The 20,312-nt window shown below is 52.7% G+C and overlaps 2 protein-coding genes across 3 annotated transcripts in view; both read left to right on the top strand.

Moving 5' to 3' along the window:
- SEZ6 (seizure related 6 homolog) overlaps nt 1-11,138 on the top strand; it is a 49,644-nt gene extending 38,506 nt beyond the window's left edge. Inside the window, exons 5-17 of the mRNA XM_023183895.2 lie at nt 2,590-2,775; nt 4,764-4,932; nt 5,066-5,232; nt 5,841-6,035; nt 6,262-6,400; nt 6,513-6,709; nt 7,577-7,771; nt 8,501-8,692; nt 8,798-8,995; nt 9,293-9,331; nt 9,581-9,698; nt 9,787-9,889; nt 10,055-11,138. Coding sequence (XP_023039663.1) covers nt 2,590-2,775; nt 4,764-4,932; nt 5,066-5,232; nt 5,841-6,035; nt 6,262-6,400; nt 6,513-6,709; nt 7,577-7,771; nt 8,501-8,692; nt 8,798-8,995; nt 9,293-9,331; nt 9,581-9,698; nt 9,787-9,889; nt 10,055-10,087 — 1,931 coding nt within the window. The 3' untranslated portion in view covers nt 10,088-11,138. The remainder of the gene's footprint in view (nt 1-2,589; nt 2,776-4,763; nt 4,933-5,065; nt 5,233-5,840; nt 6,036-6,261; nt 6,401-6,512; nt 6,710-7,576; nt 7,772-8,500; nt 8,693-8,797; nt 8,996-9,292; nt 9,332-9,580; nt 9,699-9,786; nt 9,890-10,054) is intronic.
- A 3,429-nt stretch (nt 11,139-14,567) lies between these two features.
- Nucleotides 14,568-20,312, top strand: part of LOC113219736 (PHD finger protein 12-like) — a 32,468-nt gene continuing 26,723 nt past the window's right edge. Inside the window, exons 1-2 of one of the 2 annotated variants that reach the window (XM_026447105.2) lie at nt 14,568-15,452; nt 16,101-16,282. In XM_026447105.2, coding sequence (XP_026302890.1) covers nt 15,387-15,452; nt 16,101-16,282 — 248 coding nt within the window. In that variant the 5' untranslated portion in view covers nt 14,568-15,386. Of the gene's footprint in view, nt 15,453-16,100; nt 16,283-16,486; nt 16,873-20,312 lie in introns of those variants that run through there. The other variant, XM_026447104.2, reaches the window with a different exon arrangement.

Below are 20,312 nucleotides of genomic sequence, written 5' to 3'. Positions count from 1 at the left end.
TCTTTTTAATGGGGGGAGGAAAGAGGGCCCATTTTTCTATTCACACAAAGGCACCCAGGAACAGAGGCCTTGCATGGACCTCTCCTCCCATTTACCTGATACCATCAGTGGGGTTGCCCCCTACCCCAAGACCCAAGTTCTTCAGTCTAGACAATCCTCACTTTTCTGACCACCCCAAGGGTTATCAGGCTCTGTAGCACAAGCCTCTTGCCTCTCCTTGACCCCTCCAGGCCTTTGCTCTCACCTCTCAGACGCAAGCCAGGATATTCACTTTTTTTTGAGAAAGAGTCTCGCTCTGTCACCCAGGCTGGAGTGCAGTAGCACAATCTCCACTTACTGCAACCTCTGCCTCCTGGGTCCAAGCAATTCTCCTGCCTCAGCCTCCCAAGTAACTGGGACTACATGCAGGTGCCGCCACGCCCAGATCCATTTTTTTTGCATTTTCAGTAGAGATGGGGTTTTACCATGTTGGCCAGGCTGGTCTTGAACTCCTGACTTTGTGATCCACACACCTTGGCCTCCCAAAGTGCTGGGATTATAGGCATGAGCCACTGCGCCCGGCCGGATCTTCACTTTTATTTTATTTTATTTTATTTTATTTTATTTTTTGAGACATGGAGTCTCACTCTGTCGCTCAGGCTGGAGTACAGTGGCACGATATCGACTCACTGCAACCTCTGCCTCCCAGGTGCAAGCGATTCTCCTGCCTCGGCCTCCCAAGGCTCCTGCCACCGTGCCCAGCTAATATTTTTGTATTTTTTTTTTTAGTAGAGATGGGGTTTTGCCATGTTGGCCACGCTGGTCTTGAACTCCTGACCTCGGACCATCCGTCCGCCTCAGCCTCCCAAAGTGCTGGGATTACAGGAGTGAGCCACTGCATGGGGTTGAGCCTTTTAGCTACCACCCCAGCTTGACCCCAGGATCCGGATATGCCAGGTTGTTTTGTAGGATTTGCTGCCACCATTTGGTCAAATTTGGTATGACAATTCCAAAGCGACCAGGTTTCCCAGGACAACTTGTTCTTCCTGCAACTTCAATGAAGGCAGTGCACTGCCTCCCTACCCTCGTCCTCATCTTTTTCTTGTTTGATGTTGTTTTTCGAAACAGGGACGCACTCTGTCACCTAGGCTGGAGCACAGTGGTGCAATCATAGTTCACTGCAGCCTTAAACTCCTAGGCTCAAGCGATCCCACTTCAGCCTCCTGAGTAGCTAAGACTACAGGTACATATCACCATGCCTGGCTATTAAAAAAAAAAAATTTATAGAGATGGGGATACCTCACTATGTTGCCTAGGCTGGTCTCAAACTCCTGGCCTTAAGCAACCCTCCCACCTTGCCCCAGCCTACCACCATTCTGGATTTTGTTTGTTTGTAAGTTTGTTTTTTTGAGACGAAGTCTCGCCCTTGTCCCCCAGGCTGGAGCACAACGGCACGACCGCGGCTCACTGCAACCTCTGCCTGCAGGGTTCAAGCGATTCTCCTGCCTCAGCCTCCCGTGTAGCTGGGATTACAGACTCCTGCCATCACGCCCAGCTAATTTTTTTTATTTTTAGTAGAGATGGGATTTCTTCATGTTGGCCAGGCTGGTCTCGAACTCCTGACCTCAGGTGATTCGCCCGCCTTGGCCTCCCAAAGTGCTGGGATTACAGGCTTGAGCCACCGCTCCCAGCTGTTTGTTTTGAGATGGAGTTTTGCTCTTGTTGCCCAGGCTGGAACGTAATGGCACAATCTCAGCTCACCACAACCTCCACCTCCGGGTTCAAGCAATTCTCCTGCCTCAGCCTCCCAAGTAGCTGGGATTACAGGCATGTGCCAGCATGTCCTGCTAATTTTGCATTTTCAGTAGAGACGGGGTTTATCCATGTTGGTCAGGCTGGTCTCGAACTCCCGACCTCAGGTGATTCACCTGCCTCAGCCTCCCAAAGTGCTGCAATTACAGGCATGAGACACCGGCCCAGCCACCATTCTGTTTTTAAAAGAAGTCCACAGCCATTGGCATCAAGCTTTTTAGCATTTCTCAGTGAATACTGGGAAAGCCTTTACCGTCTGACTTCAGTCTTTGCTGCTGCAATTCATATTTATTCCCTAAAGGAAAAACAGTATCAACACTTTACATCAGTATAGGTTTTTCACTATTTCGAGTGCTTTCATGTCTAGAGTCATTCAATAAGCATATCTTGAAGATATATTATCAGCTGGGTACCAGGGATACCAAGCTAGATAAAATACTATCCCATTTATTCTCACTGTAACCCTGTGGGTGGGCTGGGATTTTAAACCTCATTTAACAAATGAGGAAACACACACAAAAAGATTAAATAACCTGCCTAAAGTGTCACAAAGTTTGAGCCAGAACCTAACCCTTCTAATTTCCAGCTCTGTGTCTGCTCCACTAACCAGCCCAGGCTGCCGGAAATATCATTGACACCTTCTAGGGAGGAGATTGGAGTCGTTTTGGAACTCCTAGTGCTTCCTCTGGCCCCAAATGACACCTCCAAGCAGATTGAGGCAGACCTCCCCCCACCAATGGCCTAGCTCCCGCCCCCACCCTGCACACGTACACAGTGTCGCCCATTCTCTGTTTGCAGCCTATCTCCTGAGCTGCCACTTTCCCCATCGCCCAGCTTATGGAGATGTGACTGTCACCAGCCTCCACCCAGGGGGTAGTGCCCGCTTCCATTGTGCCACTGGCTATCAGCTGAAGGGCGCCAGGCGTCTCACCTGTCTCAATGCCACCCAGCCCTTCTGGGATTCAAAGGAGCCCGTCTGCATCGGTGAGTGTCCCCAGGCGAAAGGGCTCAGTGCCGAGCAGAGAAGTGAGGTGGGGGCTCCTCCCTGCTCTCTATTGCTGTCTGCCACTTTCATTTGCTCTTCATAAGGAAGCCAGAAAATGGCCACGCACCTCAGTGGCATTCATCCAACCTGCACTTACTGAGCATCTACTAGATGAAGGCACCATAGGTATACAGAGCTGAATTAAACAGGGACTGTGCCCTCAAAGAACCCACATTTCCAGGAAAGGGGGAAAGGAGAAAGCACAGAGGTCACCAATTTCCAGGGCAAGAAGTAAAAAGCACCAATGAAAAGACATGAGTGACCTGGTAGGCAAGGGCACAATCATTCTTAGCTGGACATTTAGGAGGCCTTCCTAGGGAAGGTGGCACTGCAGGTTTGACATTTAGATGGAGGGAACAACGTGGGCAGGGACATAGAGGCAGGAAGGTGAGGGTGTTTAGGGACACAGAAGACAGCCAGGTTTGGCTGAAGCCTGAGACATGTGGCAAAGGCAATGGGAGGGCCTTGAGTGTCAGGGTAAAATACAGGCTGAGGAGCTGTTGAAGCTTATGAGAGAAGGGAGGGGCTTAGAATGCCTCAGGAGATGGCTGGGAGGCCAGCCAGGCAAGACAGTTTGAACTTATATTGTGATTTGGGGAAAGAAGAGGAGGGAGGTTCCAGAAACTGATGGGAACTGGGGAAAGGGAAAGGGAGCTCCCAGGTCTGGTCCTGAGTGATCAGCTCTGGGATTGCCGCCAATGAAAGGGGATTTGTTGGAGAAGGGAAGACGCAGTGTTCATTTGCAGTATGAAAGGCAACTTGGGCTTTTCTTTTTAGTGGGTATGGGCTTAGGCTTTTGAATTTTTTTTTTTTTTTAGATGGAGTCTCCCTTTGTCACCCAGGCTGGAGTGCAGTGGCACAATCTCCGCTCACTGCAACCTCTGCCTCCCGGGTTCAAGTGATTCTCCTGTCTCACTCTCCAGAGTAGCTGGGGTTGCAAGTGCATGCCACCACACCCAGATAATTTTTTTGTATTTTTAGTAGAGATGGGGTTTTACCATGTTGGCCAGTCTGATCTCGAACTCTTGACCTCAGGTGATCCAAAGTGCTTGCCTCGGCTTCCCAAAGTGCTGGGATTACAGGCTTGAGCCACCGTACCCAGCCATCAATCTTATTTCATTCTATAAATTCTTCCTGGGTGCCAGGCACAACCGGAGATGAATAACACAGATGCATTCTCAGCCCTCAAGGATCTAGCGGGGAGGCCAGCAAGCAGCTCAGTGCAGAGGATGCTACAACAGGAGTAAAGGCAGAGTGGTGGAGGGGCCTGAGGGACAGAAGGCTACTCCAAGATGAGGGAGGAGACAAGCAAGGCTTCCCAAGGAGATAGGATGGAAGGATTTCAGAAATATTAGTTTGGGAAAGTGGGGTGGATTCCTAGAACAGCATATGCAGAGGTGTGGAGGCATGAAATAGCATGAGATAGTGAGGACACAGTGAAGTGTGCCTGACGGAGAGGGTATGTGGGGAGAGGGGACTGAAGCAGAGTCTAGAGAGAGTTGGATTCATAAAGGGCTTGAATGCTATTTTCAGCTTTAACTCCAAGAAAGTTGAAGCCCACAGTAAGGGCTTTAATGAAGTCCACCTGGGGAGAGTCGGCCTTCTAGAGAAGTCAGCAGAGAGGGAAAGTGACTTACCTGGGCACACAAGCAGGCAGTGACACATCTACCCACAGTCAAGAGAGATGCCCTGGTGAGCCCCAGGGGTGTGAAAGGTTAGGCGGCAGGATTCTGGAGCTCAAGATGCCTGGAGATGCAGGTTCACAGGGCTAAAAGGTTATCTTCAGGACCATGAGAGCAAAAATGGCAGGGAGGCAAGGTCCCCGCTGCTCCAAGCAGAGGAGACAGAGCTGGGAAAGGGAGGAATGCATGTTAGGCTGCCTGGGTTCAGGCAGGGGCCTGGGCGACGTCCTGTCCTGGTCTTACAGCTGCCTGCGGCGGAGTGATCCGCAACGCTACCACCGGCCGCATAGTCTCTCCAGGCTTCCCGGGCAACTACAGCAACAACCTCACCTGTCACTGGCTGCTTGAGGCTCCTGAGGGCCAGCGTCTACACCTGCACTTTGAGAAGGTTTCCCTGGCAGAGGATGATGACAGGTGAGGGGCTGTCCTAGTGGAATGGGAGTGCCTGGCCTGGTAATACCCTGCTGGAGGGACACTACCCAAGCCTGGGGCCACACCCCCTCTGGGTCAGCCACCAGCCTACATAGCTGCCACTCTCCTGGTTCAGGCTCATCATTCGCAATGGGGACAACGTGGAGGCCCCACCGGTGTATGATTCCTATGAGGTGGAATACCTGCCCATTGAGGGCCTGCTCAGCTCTGGCAAACACTTCTTTGTCGAGCTCAGTACTGACAGCAGCGGGGCAGCTGCAGGCATGGCCCTGCGCTATGAGGGTGAGCCTGCTGGGGCCTCACTGGGGGTGGGGGGTCCAGGGGGATGGGCTCGGGCCTAGGGTCTTTCTCCCACACCCTACCCCTCTCTGCCTCCATGCTGTCACTCCTTCCAAGTCAGCCCCTGCTCACTCGGTACTTAGGCCCCCTTTTCCTGCCCCTCTCTTTGGGTCCAGGATCCCTACCCCAGCTTTGCAGGAAACCTCTGCCTGGACCCAGTCCCTGTGGTCCAAGGGAATAAATTCTCCAGATTCTGAAAAGCAAAAAAGGCTCAACCCTTAAGAAAGAATTGCTGTAGACATTCTAGAACCATTTATGCATGCATGCATTGATTAATTCATTCAAAAAACATGTATGGAGTACCTTCTGTGTACTAAGCACAAAACCAGGCACTGGGAACAGCATGGTGATCAAGATGGCCTCCTGAGCATAACAGGGATGGATGCTCTTGGCCGTTCCTCCTCCGTCACCTTCCTGCTCCAACCCCAGGACATATATTTGTCATTCGTACCCAGGAAAAGAAAGGCTCTGGGGAGGGAAGTAGGGAGATTCTTGCCCACTGTGTTTAATACCAGTCAAGGCTGAGCTGGGCTGGGCCCTGTGGTTTACAGCCTTCCAACAGGGCCATTGCTATGAGCCCTTTGTCAAATACGGCAACTTCAGCAGTAGCGCACCCACCTACCCTGTGGGTACGACTGTGGAGTTCAGCTGCGACCCTGGCTACACCCTGGAGCAGGGCTCCATCATCATCGAGTGTGTTGACCCCCACGACCCCCAGTGGAATGAGACAGAGCCAGCCTGCCGAGGTCAGTAGGCACCAGTGGATGGGCCTGCTGGGCAAAAAGCAGGGTGGGTACCAAGGGAACAGCCACAGAGCCTGGGGCCACAGAGGCCCTGTGATATGCATGGTTCAGGCTTCCTCCAAGGAGGAGGTGGGGGATCCCAGCAACTGGTGGGCACTCCTGTGGGCAGATGGTAAGCAACACCGTGGTAAGCTGGAAAAGACCCTTCTGGACCTCCCTTGCCTTCCAGCCGTGTGCAGCGGGGAGATCACAGACTCAGCTGGTGTGGTGCTCTCTCCCAACTGGCCAGAGCCCTACGGTCGTGGGCAGGATTGCATCTGGGGTGTGCACGTGGAAGAGGACAAGCGCATCATGCTAGACGTCCGAGTGTGAGTGCCTACCGGGTCAGGCCGAGCCAACTCCTGAGGTCTGGGGATATCCCTTGTCCAGCCCATCCTCGGGCCCCTGAGCCGGCTCTGCCCTGACGCTCCTCCTCCACAGGCTGCGCATAGGCCCTGGTGATGTACTTACCTTCTATGATGGGGATGACCTGACAGCCCGGGTCCTGGGCCAGTACTCAGGGCCCCATAGCCACTTCAAGCTCTTTACCTCCATGGCTGATGTCACCATTCAGTTCCAGTCGGACCCCGGGACCTCAGTGCTGGGCTACCAGCAGGGCTTCGTCATCCACTTCTTTGGTGAGCTTGTCCCTACCCCACTCAGAGTGCAGACAGCAAGCCATGGCAAGTCAAAGAGGCCAGGGCAGTGAGGTGCCTGAATGCTCTCTCAGACAAGAGGAAGCTGGAAAAGCACCAGGGATCACCCAGAGGAAGCTAGTCCTGTTCTCCATCTGCCCTGAAGGGAGCCAGAATTCTGAAGTGGCAAGAGGGGTTTGGGTAGGCAGCAGAACAACTTCCTTTTTCTTCCTTTTTTTTGGTGGGGGGGACAGTTTCCCTCTGTCACCCAGGCCATGGTGCAATCTCTGCTCACCTCCTGGGCTCAAGTGATTCTCGTGCCTCATCCTCTTGAGTAGCTGGGATTATAGGTGCATGCCACCATGCCTGGCTAATTTTTGTATTTTTAATGGAGACAGGGTTTCGCCATGTTGGCCAGGCTGGTCTCAAACTCCTGACCTCAAGTGATCTGCCCACCTCAGCCTCCCAAAGTGCTGGGATTACAGGTGTGAGCCACTGCACCTGGCCAGAACAACTTTCAAACAAAAATGGGGGAACTAAGGAAAGGTGCTGGCTTCTTTCTGACAATCTTTCATAGAAGTGACAATTTCCCTCACCCTGCCTGGCCCCGTCTCTCAGGCGTAAGGAACTGGTCAGGGTGCTTTTGGAAGTAAGGCCAAAGCTTAAATGCTAACCCTGGAATCTAGGAGACAGAGCCATGTCAGAGGCAGTCAAGGAGGGGCCCTTGAGAACAGAGGAATGGATCCCTAAGCCCGCTCAGGACAGTCTAGGTCCAGGACAAACTAGAAGGAGCCAGAGTGCCCTCAAGATGAGGGCACAGTCACTTTGGTGCTGGCCGAGGACCTGCATCTTGTGCCTCTGTGCCCCCAGAGGTGCCCCGCAATGACACATGTCCGGAGCTGCCTGAGATCCCCAATGGCTGGAAGAGCCCATCACAGCCTGAGCTAGTGCACGGCACTGTGGTCACTTACCAGTGCTACCCTGGCTACCAGGTGGTGGGATCCAGTGTCCTCATGTGCCAGTGGGACCTGACTTGGAGTGAGGATCTGCCCTCATGCCAGAGGGGTGAGTATATCCGTTCCCCATGCTCCCCTTCCCAACGCAACCTCCACACCTCTCTCCTGGATTCTGAACCAGACTGTAGCTGTTATTAGCTAGTATCCTCAAAGTTCCTTTACCTCTTTTTTTTTTTTTTTTTTTTTTTTTTTTGAGACGGAGTCTTGCTCTGTCACCCAGGCTGGAGTGCAGTGGCCGGATCTCTGCTCACTGCAAGTTCCGCCTCCCGGGTTTACGCCATTCTCCTGCCTCAGCCTCCCGAGTAGCTGGGACTACAGGCGCCCGCCACCTCGCCCGGCTAGTTTTTTGTATTTTTTAGTAGAGACGGGGTTTCACCGTGTTAGCCAGGATGGTCTCGATCTCCTGACCTCGTGATCCGCCCGTCTCGGCCTCCCAAAGTGCTGAGATTACAGGCTTGAGCCACCGCGCCCGGCACCTTTACCTCTTATAGCCTCAGTTTCCTCATCTGTGAAATGGGGATGATACCTTTTCATGGTGTTACCAGCCAAATACTCTAAGTATTTCATTCCTGGTAGATGGCCAATCAGTGTTTATCGAACCTAATAGATGGAAAGGGGACAAATGGTGGGGACACACCAGCACAATGGTAGGGACAGACACATAGGGGGTAGATCTATATGACATGAAGAAGTTAGCTGGCCTGGAACAAAGCCAAGGTGGACTGGCCTCTGCTTAGTTCTCCTTGGGGTTCTTCTCCCCATCATCCCCTACCCATAGTGACTTCCTGCCATGACCCCGGAGATGTGGAGCACAGCCGACGCCTCATATCCAGCCCCAAGTTTCCTGTGGGGGCCACCGTGCAATATATCTGTGACCAGGGTTTTGTGCTGACGGGCACCTCCATCCTCACCTGCCATGATCGCCAGGCTGGCAGCCCCAAGTGGAGTGACCGGGCCCCTAAATGTCTCTGTAAGTGTCAGTTGAGTAGGAGGGAAAACCTCTAGTTGGAGATAAAAGATGCTGCCTTGGAGGCCAAGGGCATGACACCCTCACTGTGCTCTGCCTGCTTTGCAGTGGAACAGCTCAAGCCATGCCATGGTCTCAGTGCCCCTGAGAATGGTGCCCGAAGTCCTGAGAAGCGGCTACACCCAGCAGGGGCCACCATCCACTTCTCTTGTGCCCCTGGCTATGTGCTGAAAGGCCAGGCCAGCATCAAGTGTGTGCCTGGGCACCCCTCGCATTGGAGCGACCCACCACCCATCTGTAGGGCTGGTGAGTGCCCTGTCACTCCTCAAAACCCTCCCTGGCCCATAGAGCTGCTCTGACAAAGATGTCCAAGGTTGAGAACCAGAACCACCTGCCCATGCCACCTTCATAGTAATAGAATAGACCCTTGGTCTCCCCAGTCTCTGCCAGATCCTTCTGATCTGGCATCACCAAGACAAATGCTGGAGTGGGCTCTCCTTGGACAAATCCTTCCTATGATCATCCCACTACCTCTGCTCCCTGCCTTAGTGGTTTGGGCCATTGGGCTCACCCACTGCCCTTGGCCCTCCCCTTTTGTTCCAGCCTCTCTGGATGGGTTCTACAACAGCCGCAGCCTGGATGGTGAGTCTCCACCCTTGAGGGCCACATAAGTGGTCTCCCTGGTCCTGGTTCTCACAGCTCCCAGGTCATGGGCTTCCCAAGGATGGAGGGCAGAGAAAGAGAGGGGTTTGGGCCTAGCAGGGTAAAAAGTTTCCCTGCACCCAGTCAGCTAGAGGGAGCTGGTAGCCAGATGCCCTTGGGCAGAGGTGAGAGAATATGGGATCCAGGTGACAGAGACCTCTGCTCCAGTCCCACCCTCTGTGTCTTCAGTTGCCAAGGCGCCTGCTGCCTCCAGCACCCTGGATGCTGCCCACATTGCAGCTGCCATCTTCTTGCCACTGGTGGCGATGGTGGTGTTGGTAGGAGGTGTATACTTCTACTTCACCAGGTGAGTCTGGCTTCTCTTTCTGCTCTGCATACCTGCATACTTCACTCCTAACCAGTGCTCCTGACTCACAGGCTTCTCTGCCCCACAGGCTCCAGGGAAAAAGCTCCTTGCAGCTGCCCCGCACACGCCCCCGCCCCTACAACCGCATTACCGTAGAGTCAGCGTTTGACAATCCAACTTACGAGACTGGAGTAAGTAACCATGCCAACCTTGCCACCTTATCCAAGACCCAGTTCTTTGCTTCTTTGGGCAGATAACCCTGAGGGTCCTGCCAAGCCCTCTCACTTTTTTTCCTTTTCCTAGGGAAGGTGAATTATGGCCTGGCAAACCTAATACAAGTTTCCAACTCCCAGCAGTCTCTTTCCTTTGCAGGAGACGAGAGAATATGAAGTTTCCATCTAGGTGGGGACAGCCTAGGGAAGCCAACTCAGACCTGCACCACAGTCCAGCAGCAAGGCTCCTTGTTTCCTGCTGTCCCTCCACCTCCTGTACATACCACCTGGGAGGAGATGCCACCAATCCCTCAAGAAGTTGTGCCCTTCCCTGCCTGCAATGCCCACCATGGCCTATTTTCTTGGTGTCATTGCCCACTAGGGGCCCTTCTTTGGGCCCATGTCATGGGGCATCTACCTGTGGACAGAACACAGCTGGAGCACAAGCAACAACAGCTAGCATCCTGAGCCTTGTCATGCCCTGGACCAGCCTGGAACACACAAGCAGAGCAGGAGTACCTTTCTCCATATGACCACCATCCTGCCCTGGCATAGCAACCTGCAGCAGGGTCGACTTGACCATGGTGGAAACTGCACCAGGGTGCTCCTCACAGGGCCATCACCAATGGCCAAAACTCCTCTCAATGATGACCTCTGGGTAGTCCTGGCATGCCAACATCAGTCTCTTGGGAGGTCTCTAGTTCTCTAAAGTTCTGGACAGTTCCGCCTCCTGCCCTGTCCCAGTGGAGGCAGTAATTCTAGGAGATCCTAAGGGGTTCAGGGGGACCCTACCCCCATGTCAGGTTGGGCTTCCCTGGGCACTCATGCTCCACACCAAAGCAGGACACCCCATTCTCCATGACCGCCCTATACCCTGAGGAGAGGGAGACTTTCCTCCGATGTTTATTTGGCTATTACAAACATCTTCATCCCAATAGTCCCTCCTCCAATTCCAGCCACTTGTCAGGCTCTCCTCTTGGCCACTGTGTTATGGGATAAGGGGAGGGGCTGGGCATATTCTGGAGAGGAGCAGAGGTCCAAGGATGCAGGAATTTGGCATGAAACAGGTGGTAGGAGAGCCCCAGAGAGACACCCAGGAGCTAGCTGAAAACCACTTTGTACATGTAATGTATTATATGGGGTCTGGCCTCCAGCCAGAGAACAATCTTCTATTTCTGTTGTTTCCTTACTAAAATGGTGTTTTTGGAAAAAAAAAAAAAAAAAAAAAGCAATGGCCAGGTGAATGATGCTTTCTTGGAGGGACAGGAGGTGGGAGATAAATGGGATATGGACTTCAGGACCAGAAGGCATGATAGACCCACCAACCAGTCATCCTCAGATTTTTATTACTACTGTTTTTGAGATAGGGTCTCACTCTGTCATCCAGGGTGGAGTGCAGTGGCTGGCTCATGGTTCACTGCAGCCTTGACCTCCAAGGTTCAACTGATCCACTTCAGCCTCCTGAATAGTTAAGACTACAGGTGCAGACCACCACACATGGCTAATTTAAAAAAAAAAATTGGCCGGGCGCGGTGGCTCAAGCCTGTAATCCCAGCACTTTGGGAGGCCGAGACGGGCGGATCACGAGGTCAGGAGATCGAGACCATCCTGGCTAACACGGTGAAACACCGTCTCTACTAAAAAATACAAAAAACTAGCCGGGCGAGATGGCGGGCGCCTGTAGTCCCAGCTACTCGGGAGGTTGAGGCAGGAGAATGGCGTAAACCCGGGAGGCGGAGCTTGCAGTGAGCCGAGATCGCGCCACTGCACTCCAGCCTGGGCGACAGAGCGAGACTCCTCCGTCTTATCAAAAAAAAAAAAAAAAAAAATTATTGTAGAGACAGGGTCTTACTATGTTGCCCAGGCTGGTCTCCGAACTCCTGGGCTCAAGTGGTCCTCCCACCTCAGCCACCCAAAGTGCTCAGATTTTATTTTAAAAGAAATTGTTACATGCAGTTGAACAGGGTCCCCTGTCCCAAAAGGGACAGTGCAACAGATGGCAGGCAAAATCAGAGGCCCCAATGGCTGATGTTGCAGGGATGTGGGAGCCCAGGAACCCCACTGTACATCCACCCAATGCCTTATTTCCTCCTTCTTACCAGGTCCAGAACTACAGGCTAACACACTCCCAAATCCCTTCTCAATGCCACTGATGCCCTTCTCAATGCTAACTAGGCTCAGGAAGCCTGATGCATCTCTCCTTCCCCTTATTTCTGAGTAAGCAAGCCTTGGGAAATTGGAATAGGAAACAGAGACTGATCCCCAGAACATGAAGCCCTAATCTGGGTTGGCGCTAGAAAACAGATTGTCGGGAGCAGTGGTAATGCAGCTTAGGGGCTTGGCTCCTAAGTTAGGCAAAGGCCCTAACCATGGGTTCCGGAAAAAGGTGGCTGGGAGGATCTTCTTAAGTTTGCCCCTTCCCTAGGGACCCCAGTACCTACCAAGATGGAAAGTGCCCAGCATCGCCCCCCAGTATGCACATTCCATGCTGAGAGGTGTGCCCTGCATCGCTGCTCTCCAAGAGTAACAGCAAGAGGCAGGCAACAGGAAATTATGGGAGCTCGGAAACCAGTAGAGAAAAATCCATGAAAGAAATAATAGCAGCAACCAGCACCTTCTGCTTCTACAGTGTTCCAACAGGGAAGTCTTGACCACTCATGCTGCCTACCCCTGGCTCTAGCACAAGCCACCTTGAAGGAGAAGCTCTTGTCAATGCAGAGTGCAGTGCCTAGATTAGCCACAAGAGGTCACTTCCAAAGGCATCTGTATCCCACCGGCTCGCTCCTCAATCCCCCCTGAACTGTCAGGGCGGGAGCTCTCCAAGGTGGCACCATTCCTTGGCCCCACTGGCCTAACCTCATCCTCCAAGTTCCAAGAGGAAGGTGTGTGAAGTTTCCCTGGCTCTTGTCAACAGAGCCAAGTCTTATTTCCCTCATTAGCCCATAGTTCCTATTATCAGCTGCAACTGATGGTGTTGATCAAAGCAAAGCCTTGTTCAGTGGATGGACGCCAATGGCTTACTTATCTGTTCCATAATGCCTTCAGGCTGACACAGCAGCACAGCTGGGCCCTGAGCAGTAGGAAAAAAAGCCAAAGAGAGAGGGCACATGAGGTTCTAACCTCTGAGAGCCTGTGGCATAAAGTATAGCCGTAGGAGATAGAAAATCTTGCCTCTTTCATACAAACAATCTAGCTCAGCCCTCCCCTCTCTGAGGGCCACATCTCTGGTCCACAGCCACTGAAGTTTATTGTCGGCTCAGGCTGGTAGAAAGCAGAGAGCAGCCAGTTCACATGACATTCTCCACCCCACCATCCATGACTTTATCATTCTTTCCAGGCACCAAGAGGGTCATCAGAAAAGCGAAAAGTCAGGAAAACAGAAACCTAAGACTCTGTACACTGACATCCCTACTCTACCTAACTCATCCTCCTTACTGTACCCAAAGAAAGCATAGCAATTCCTTAGACACAGTCGACATGGTGTAATGGACAGTGTCTGGCTTGAGAATCAAGAAATCTAATTCTTAGGTCTGCCATAAATGCACTATGTGACCTAGGCAGATCACTGCTCCTCCCTGAGCATCTAGAAACGAGGGGATTAAATCAGATGGTCTCTAAATCCTTTCTAGTTTTACGACTCTGAGAATGCTAAGTGTCCCTTAACATTAAAAGTGGGCCGAGCACAGCTACGAAGCAACAACTCCAACTAAACCCCTAGTGTCAAGCACAACGATGCAGTTTTCTTCTCCACTGCTTCATCCACCATCAGGCAGCAATAACCGCCCATCTCTGACGGCGATACCAAGGGGAGGAGCTGGCGCCCTGAAAAGGAGCATGAATCCCCGCCCAGAATGCGAGCCGGGCCCTCAGACTACAAATCCCGGCATGCAGCACTGACGCTCTCAAAAGTATCCCTTCCTGGCCGGCAAATGACTCTTCCCTGGGTCTATCCTACCATAGAGTGCATCGCACGCACATGGAACTACAGCTCCCACAATCCATCAGACCTATCGCGATTCTTGCTCCCAGGGTGCAATGCACCCCCGTTCGCCCTTTAGACCCTTTGGCATTGCACACTGGGAGTTGGAGTCCGGGGTACGCAGGTAGCTGGGCGTTGTCAGGATTACAAACTCTCCGCTTTAGGCTTCCTCTTGAAGAGCAGATCTCAGGGACAGTGAAGAGAGGGTAGTAATGGGCAGGCGGAACTCTCCACAGTGCCACCACCACGCAAGGCAGGGATGCTCAGGATACAATTAACTGATAAAATTAACTGTCAGGACGGGAGAAAATTAGGAACCACAGTCATCCAACACGCCACCAAAAGCGTCATTTTCTGTCGCAAATGGCTTTTCTCTTTACCAATATGGTGGCCTGGTCCAGCCACACCTGATGCTAGAACCAAACAGTCCAGTACAACATCCCTAGGAACACTGCTGTCACCGACAGGCGACCAACTCCATCCAACACCACACCTTGTTCCTTTCTGTTCATGCCTGAGGACTCCAAGGGCATGATAGCCCATATCCCATTACCAAAATGGCGAAAGGAGCAGCCTCCTTGTGAGGGCCTACGGAAGACAATACGCCTGCGCGGGAGGCGTCTGTGTTATGGAGTGGGAGGGGAGCACTCCCAACACGCCTGCGCAGGACAGAGTCTTCTTAGTTTGCACACAAACACCAATGGATGAAGCGTCCCTAGCTTCCTGCGGCTGCGCCTTGACCCCTACAAGCTTTCCCAAGCGCCTGCGCGAGCCCTCAGGTCCCGCCCTTTGGTCTCAGTGCGCTGGCGCAGGGCAGAAAGGTGGGGCTTCGGTCCTCCAGACGAATGCCAGCGCGGCTGCGCGCTGGGGGGTACTCCCTCACCGCGGCTGCGCGGGAGCCAGGCCGCCGGCTGTCACTGCGGTTGCGCGCGGCGAGCGCCGATCCCGGGGCGCCTGCGCGGGTGGCTTTGCGGGCGCTCGCGGTAAGTTTGCGCCAAGTGCGCGGCAGCCGGGACGCAGACGGCGGCGGCGGCGAGAGGCGGAGCCCGGGGACCACCCCCCATCACCCTCCCCCCAGTCACCTCACGTACCACAACCTCACCTAACCTCTTACCCCCACCCCCGTCCGATACCCCCAGCCCCGGGATGGCAGCGCCCGCCAGCCTTCCCGGCCGGACCGGCGGTCGCCAGTGCCGGCTTTAGCCTGTGGGACTAGGCCCTGTCGAGGCCTGACCCCTGGAGCCGGGACCCACTGTGCAGCCAGCAGCCGGGCCGGGACTGAGGGGCTGCTCCCCCCTCGCGGCCCGTCAGGAGGACGCTGTCGTCCCGGGGACTGGGGGCCGGGGGGTGGGGGGGAGCCAGGGCGAGGAAGTCGGGACCCGTGTTGGGAAAAAAGAAGCGGGGCCGGGGTCAGGAGCGCCCCCTACCCCCACCTCCCCCCTCCCCCCGGGGTTGGGGGGGCCGGAGCAGAGAGCACCCAGCCCGGGAGGTGGATGAATGTGGGAGAAAATGGAGACCAAGACGATCGTGTACGACTTGGACACATCAGGGGGGCTGATGGAGGTAAGAGTGGCCCTCCTCATCCCCTTCCCCCAGCGCCGGGAGGGAACCTCCGCCCTCCACCCCACAAAGCCGGTCCTAAACTCGAAGCGCCCAGAGGGCCGAGGGAGGGGGATTCTTCCTCACTTAGCCTCTCCCTCCCCTCTTTGCAATTTAGGGGGCTGAGCTCAGCCTCCGAGGACGTTTGCAGCAGTTTCACCTACCCGCCGCCCTCGATTCGCTCTCCCCAGGCGCCAGCCCACTCCATCTCGTTGCACCAGCAGGCCTCCCCACCCCCTTCTTGTTGGCCCCTTTGTGCTTCCCCCAGCACGTCCGGGTACCGGGCTTCGGGCCTCTCCAGAGCCAGGCTTTGGAGTCCCCCACTGTCCATACAAGGAAGTGGCAAGAAGGGAACCGCGCACCCTCTTCCCATCCCCCTACCCTTGATCCTCCCCATTTGGAAGAAGCTGTTCTCGTTGTTGTGCTGCAGGAACGCGGTTAGGGTGGGCTCCCCCTGGTTCCGGGGGCTGAGAGGTTCTGGGAGCAGCCTGGATGGGAGGAAGAAGGACAAAAGGGGGGAGAGGGGTGGGTGACGGAGAAGCCGCGCCGGGGGGGCAACGGACCGCCCGGGAGCTCCGAGTGTGCACACACGCCGTTTGTATGTGTGTGCAGCAAATCCAAGCTCTGCTGGCCCCCCCTAAGACGGACGAGGCAGAAAAGCGGAGTCGGAAGCCTGAGAAGGAGCCCCGGAGAAGCGGCAGGGCCACCAACCACGACAGCTGCGATAGCTGCAAGGAAGGTGGAGATCTCCTGTGCTGCGACCACTGCCCGGCTGCCTTTCACCTCCAGTGCTGGTGAGGTCCGGGGACCCTTCTCTGCGCATTCCTTCACCCGGCCTGCCCCTGCCTGCCGAAATAACGGGCGCTTGCAGCCGCTAGCTGACTTTCTGCAGCTGCCTGGGCGAGCACCTCCCCGCCCCCAGGTGTCCGCCGAGTTCTGGCAGTTTAGGGGGGAGGAGCAGCGGTGGGTCCGGACCCCGAGGTGGGGGTTGGGAGGAGTGAAGAGAACCCCATATGGGACTGGAAGTCGCTGGGGAGCCGGGACAGAGCCGGCCGGGGACAGCCGGCAGTGGCGGGGGAGGAAGGGGAGGAGCTCCGGGCCCAGTGCCGCTTGCCTGCCCGCGCGCCCGCTGCCCTCGGGGCTCCTGCCCGGCCGGGCTCTCCTTGGGGTGGGTGCGTGGAGCCCTCGGCCACCTGAATTGCCGTGGTCCAGACCCCGGCAACCGGGCGCTTGTGGCTGTAGAAGAAATCATGGAGGGTGTCTCTCGAGTCCGCCTCTTCTTTGCCTCTCTGTTTACAATATGGCGACCTGCCTTTAAATTATATTTTTATTCTCAGCGCCATTTTGGCTGCATATATGATTTGCAAACGTCTCCCAGGGAACGGTAGGGACAGCCCCGGAGTCCTTTCTGCAGAAGCTCCTCAGGGGCCCAGGCTGGGATCTCGCCGCTTTGGTCCCCTTTCTCTACCTCCGCTTGCCCCCTGTTGCCTGTCGGAGCTGCCTTCCTTCCTCCTCCCTCTTCCCTCCTCCCTCCCGGCGCCACTGCCTCTTAGGAAATCGGGCCGGGTTAGACAATTAAAATTGCCCTTGGGCGCCGATTTCATTTCTCCGCTCCGGATCGGCGAGCCCTTCGCTGCAAAATTCTTTGCTGCCAGGGGGAGGATTGTGTGCGGTGGCACTGGAAAGGCATTTTTAAGGAACTGAGAGCTGGAAAGCCGTACGCTTTTTTCCCCTTTACTGGACGCTAGGGGAGGGGAGAAACCCAACCGAGAGGGAGGGACGTGGGTTGATCGCCCGCTGCGTGATCCTCCTCAGCGGCTCAGCCCAGAACAATCCGGCAAAGAAGAGTTTAAACTCCATCTTCTGCCGGCAGAAATCACCTCTGCCCTCCACAAAAATCCCACATCTGCGGCAGCAAACCCAGATTTCGTCTTGTTCTACTGGGTCTTGTTCTGTTGTTCTGCAACAGTTGACTGAGGCAGAGGTTTGAGAGAGGAGCCAGTCGGGAGAAAGGAAGAGGGGGCTGTTCTGTGTTCCCACCAGTTTTTTTATGTTGCCTTTTTTAGCCCTCTGTTTTTGTTTTTGTTTTGTTTTTTTATGTGAAATTTCACCGAAGGTCTCTTAACAGTTCCATTCACGTTCCATCGCTCGGTTTGCGGAGTAGTGTCTACTATATATTTGTACTAATTGCAGGTTTGGGAACACTTACTAGACAGATGACTGATACTGAGCAAATTAAGTCTGTGGTCAGAAGTTATGTAGGAAGCTCCCATTACCATTCCCAAGATACTTTTGCCCAGGAGGGCACCCCATCCCAGCTTGTAAAATTGCAGGGACAAAAATGATTATCCTAGAGGAAGTGTTGCTGCTGACTTTAAAATTTTTATTATGAAGTGACTAAGGGTCTGTGGTTTTTAGCCTTTACTTCCTATAAGGTGTAATCCACCTGGAGAAAATATCTCTGGTCACATTTCCTTTGCTGTTCTTAGGAGAAATTTGTGCCTGAATATACGTTGTGTTGGTAACCAGTTATTCCCAGTTGCTTACATTTTTTTTTTTTTTAGTGTGTTTGTTTGGTATGTATACCAGGACTGAGTTGTAGACTTCTTGATTTAAAACGTGGGCTTACATCCTACCCCTAGGATGAACTTGGTGTTAACCATGATGGTTGACATACATGTTGAGTGAGAATTTGATAAGCTCATTTATTTGATAAAGCTGCAATTGTTTATTAGAAACTTCAGGCATAGGAAAAGTGTGCTGTCTGGTTTGCCTGCGATTGGGCTTTTAAACTGTAAAACCTAACCACTGAATTTTTTAATTAGGTGAGTCTAAAGTCTTATCAAGTTGTAACAATTAACGGTTTGCACTTTAGATGAAAGGAGAGAGAAGGAGGGACTCTTTAGCCGTTGGTGAGATTCAGACTTGCCTAGACTGTGCATTTCATTGAATTTTTTTTTTTTTTGAGACATTGAATAGGAACTGATAATCAGAGATTTGTGAATAGTAGTAAATGAAGTAGTGCTTGTTGAACATCTCCAATTCTCCCTTTGAAGATGTTGGTACTGAATATACCGTTGACTTATCTGAGTTATTTTCTAAATCACAAAGCATTGTAGATATTGGTGCAAAGGCAGGAAGTCTTTTAAGTAGGAATTCCCTAGACGAATTTCATTTAGTGAGGCTTATCCCACTTTTCTGCGTCTGAAGCCACACTCTTTCCACCAAGAGTGAAGTATTTTCCTTTTTTTTTTTTTCTGAGACAGGAGTCTTCCCTTTGTCACCCAGGCTGGAGTGCAGTGGTGCGATCTCGGCTCATTGCAACCTCCACCTCCCAGGTTCAACAGATTCTTCTGCCTCAGCCTTCTGAGTAGCTGGGATTACAGGTGTCCACCACCACACCCAGCTAATGTTTGTATTTTTAGTAGAGACGGGGTTTCACCACATTGGCCAGGCTGGAGAGTGAAGTATTTTATTAACTCAACCAGAACAGTTAGATCAAGTAGTTAATGTCTCAGAACATTTTTATACTTGAATGTGTTTTCATGAATTTGTCCCCGCCGGGTGCAGTGGCTCACGCCTGTAATCCCAGCACTTTGGGAGGCTGAGGCGAGTGGATCATGAGGTCAGCAGTTTGAGACCAGCCTGGCCAACATAGTGAAACCCCATCTCTACAAAAAATACAAAATTAGCTTGGTGTGGTGGCACGAGCCTGTAGTCCCAGCTACTCAGGAGGCTGAGGCAGGAGAATTGCTTGAACCCAGGAGGCGGAGGTTGCAGTGAGCCGAGATCACACCACTGCACTCCAGCCTGGATGACAGAGTGAGACTCCATCTCAGGAAAAAAAAAAAAAATTGTCCTATCACTGCTTACTTGTATCACATGAGGGTAAGGTTATAGTTCCTCTTGCTTCCCTTTTAAATTGACTAAGACTGAATTACTTAGGTAGGCATGATAATGATAATTTTCCTTATGTACAGAAAGTACAAGAGTAAGGTTGAAGCCGAGTATGGTGGCTCATGCCTGTAATCCCAGCACTTAAAGGGGCCAAGGTGGGAAGATCGCCTGAGGCCAGGAGTTCAGGACCAGTCTGGGCAACATAGCGAGACTCCCATTTCCACAAAATTTAAAGAAAAAGTGAAGTTTAAACTTTGCAAATGCTGTAGGTATTAATTGCAGTGCTGCTGTGGTTCTCCATCCAAAGCTTTGTGGGATAAGTCTTTTTTCAGTCTCTAGTATTCCTTGCCAGTCCGCCTCACTGTGAACGGAATCCAGTACAGTGTTCCAGAAGTGGTTCTAGGCAAACTTTACCTCCTGGGCTTAGTGACATAGCTATAAACCACAGGGGATCTTTCTAAGATAAATAGTAAGGAAATGACTAGTCAAATAAGCTGTTTTAATTGTTCTGTGTTTTCTCAGGAGCCAGTGCTTTGTATGAGGCACATCATCTCTTCCCAGTTAGACTGGAGCCCTATTTCTGGATTTTCTGTAATGATTCTCTGGGTGAAGGAATTAATTGTCTTGTGCTCAGTACCATGACTTCACCAAAGAATTAAACTTGAAGAACTGATGTCTTTGTTTTTGATTAAGTGATAATGTAATCATTTTATCCAAGTTTAACTGGTTTATCAATTATTCAGAGTGATAGTAGGGGTTACTAAACCTGTCCCTAGAGAATTGGAAAGAGATGTGTGTATGGTTTTTTTTGTTTTTGTTTTTGCTTTTTTGAGACTGAGTCTTGCTCTGTCGCCCAGGCTGGAGTGTAGTAGCGCGATCTCAGCTCACTGCAGTCTCTGCTTCCCGGGCTCAAGCAATTCTCCTTTC

The sequence above is a fragment of the Piliocolobus tephrosceles genome, chromosome 16 (assembly GCF_002776525.5).
Source record: "Piliocolobus tephrosceles isolate RC106 chromosome 16, ASM277652v3, whole genome shotgun sequence".
Taxonomy (NCBI): domain Eukaryota; kingdom Metazoa; phylum Chordata; class Mammalia; order Primates; family Cercopithecidae; genus Piliocolobus; species Piliocolobus tephrosceles.
This window is presented reverse-complemented; position numbering and strand designations above follow the sequence as displayed.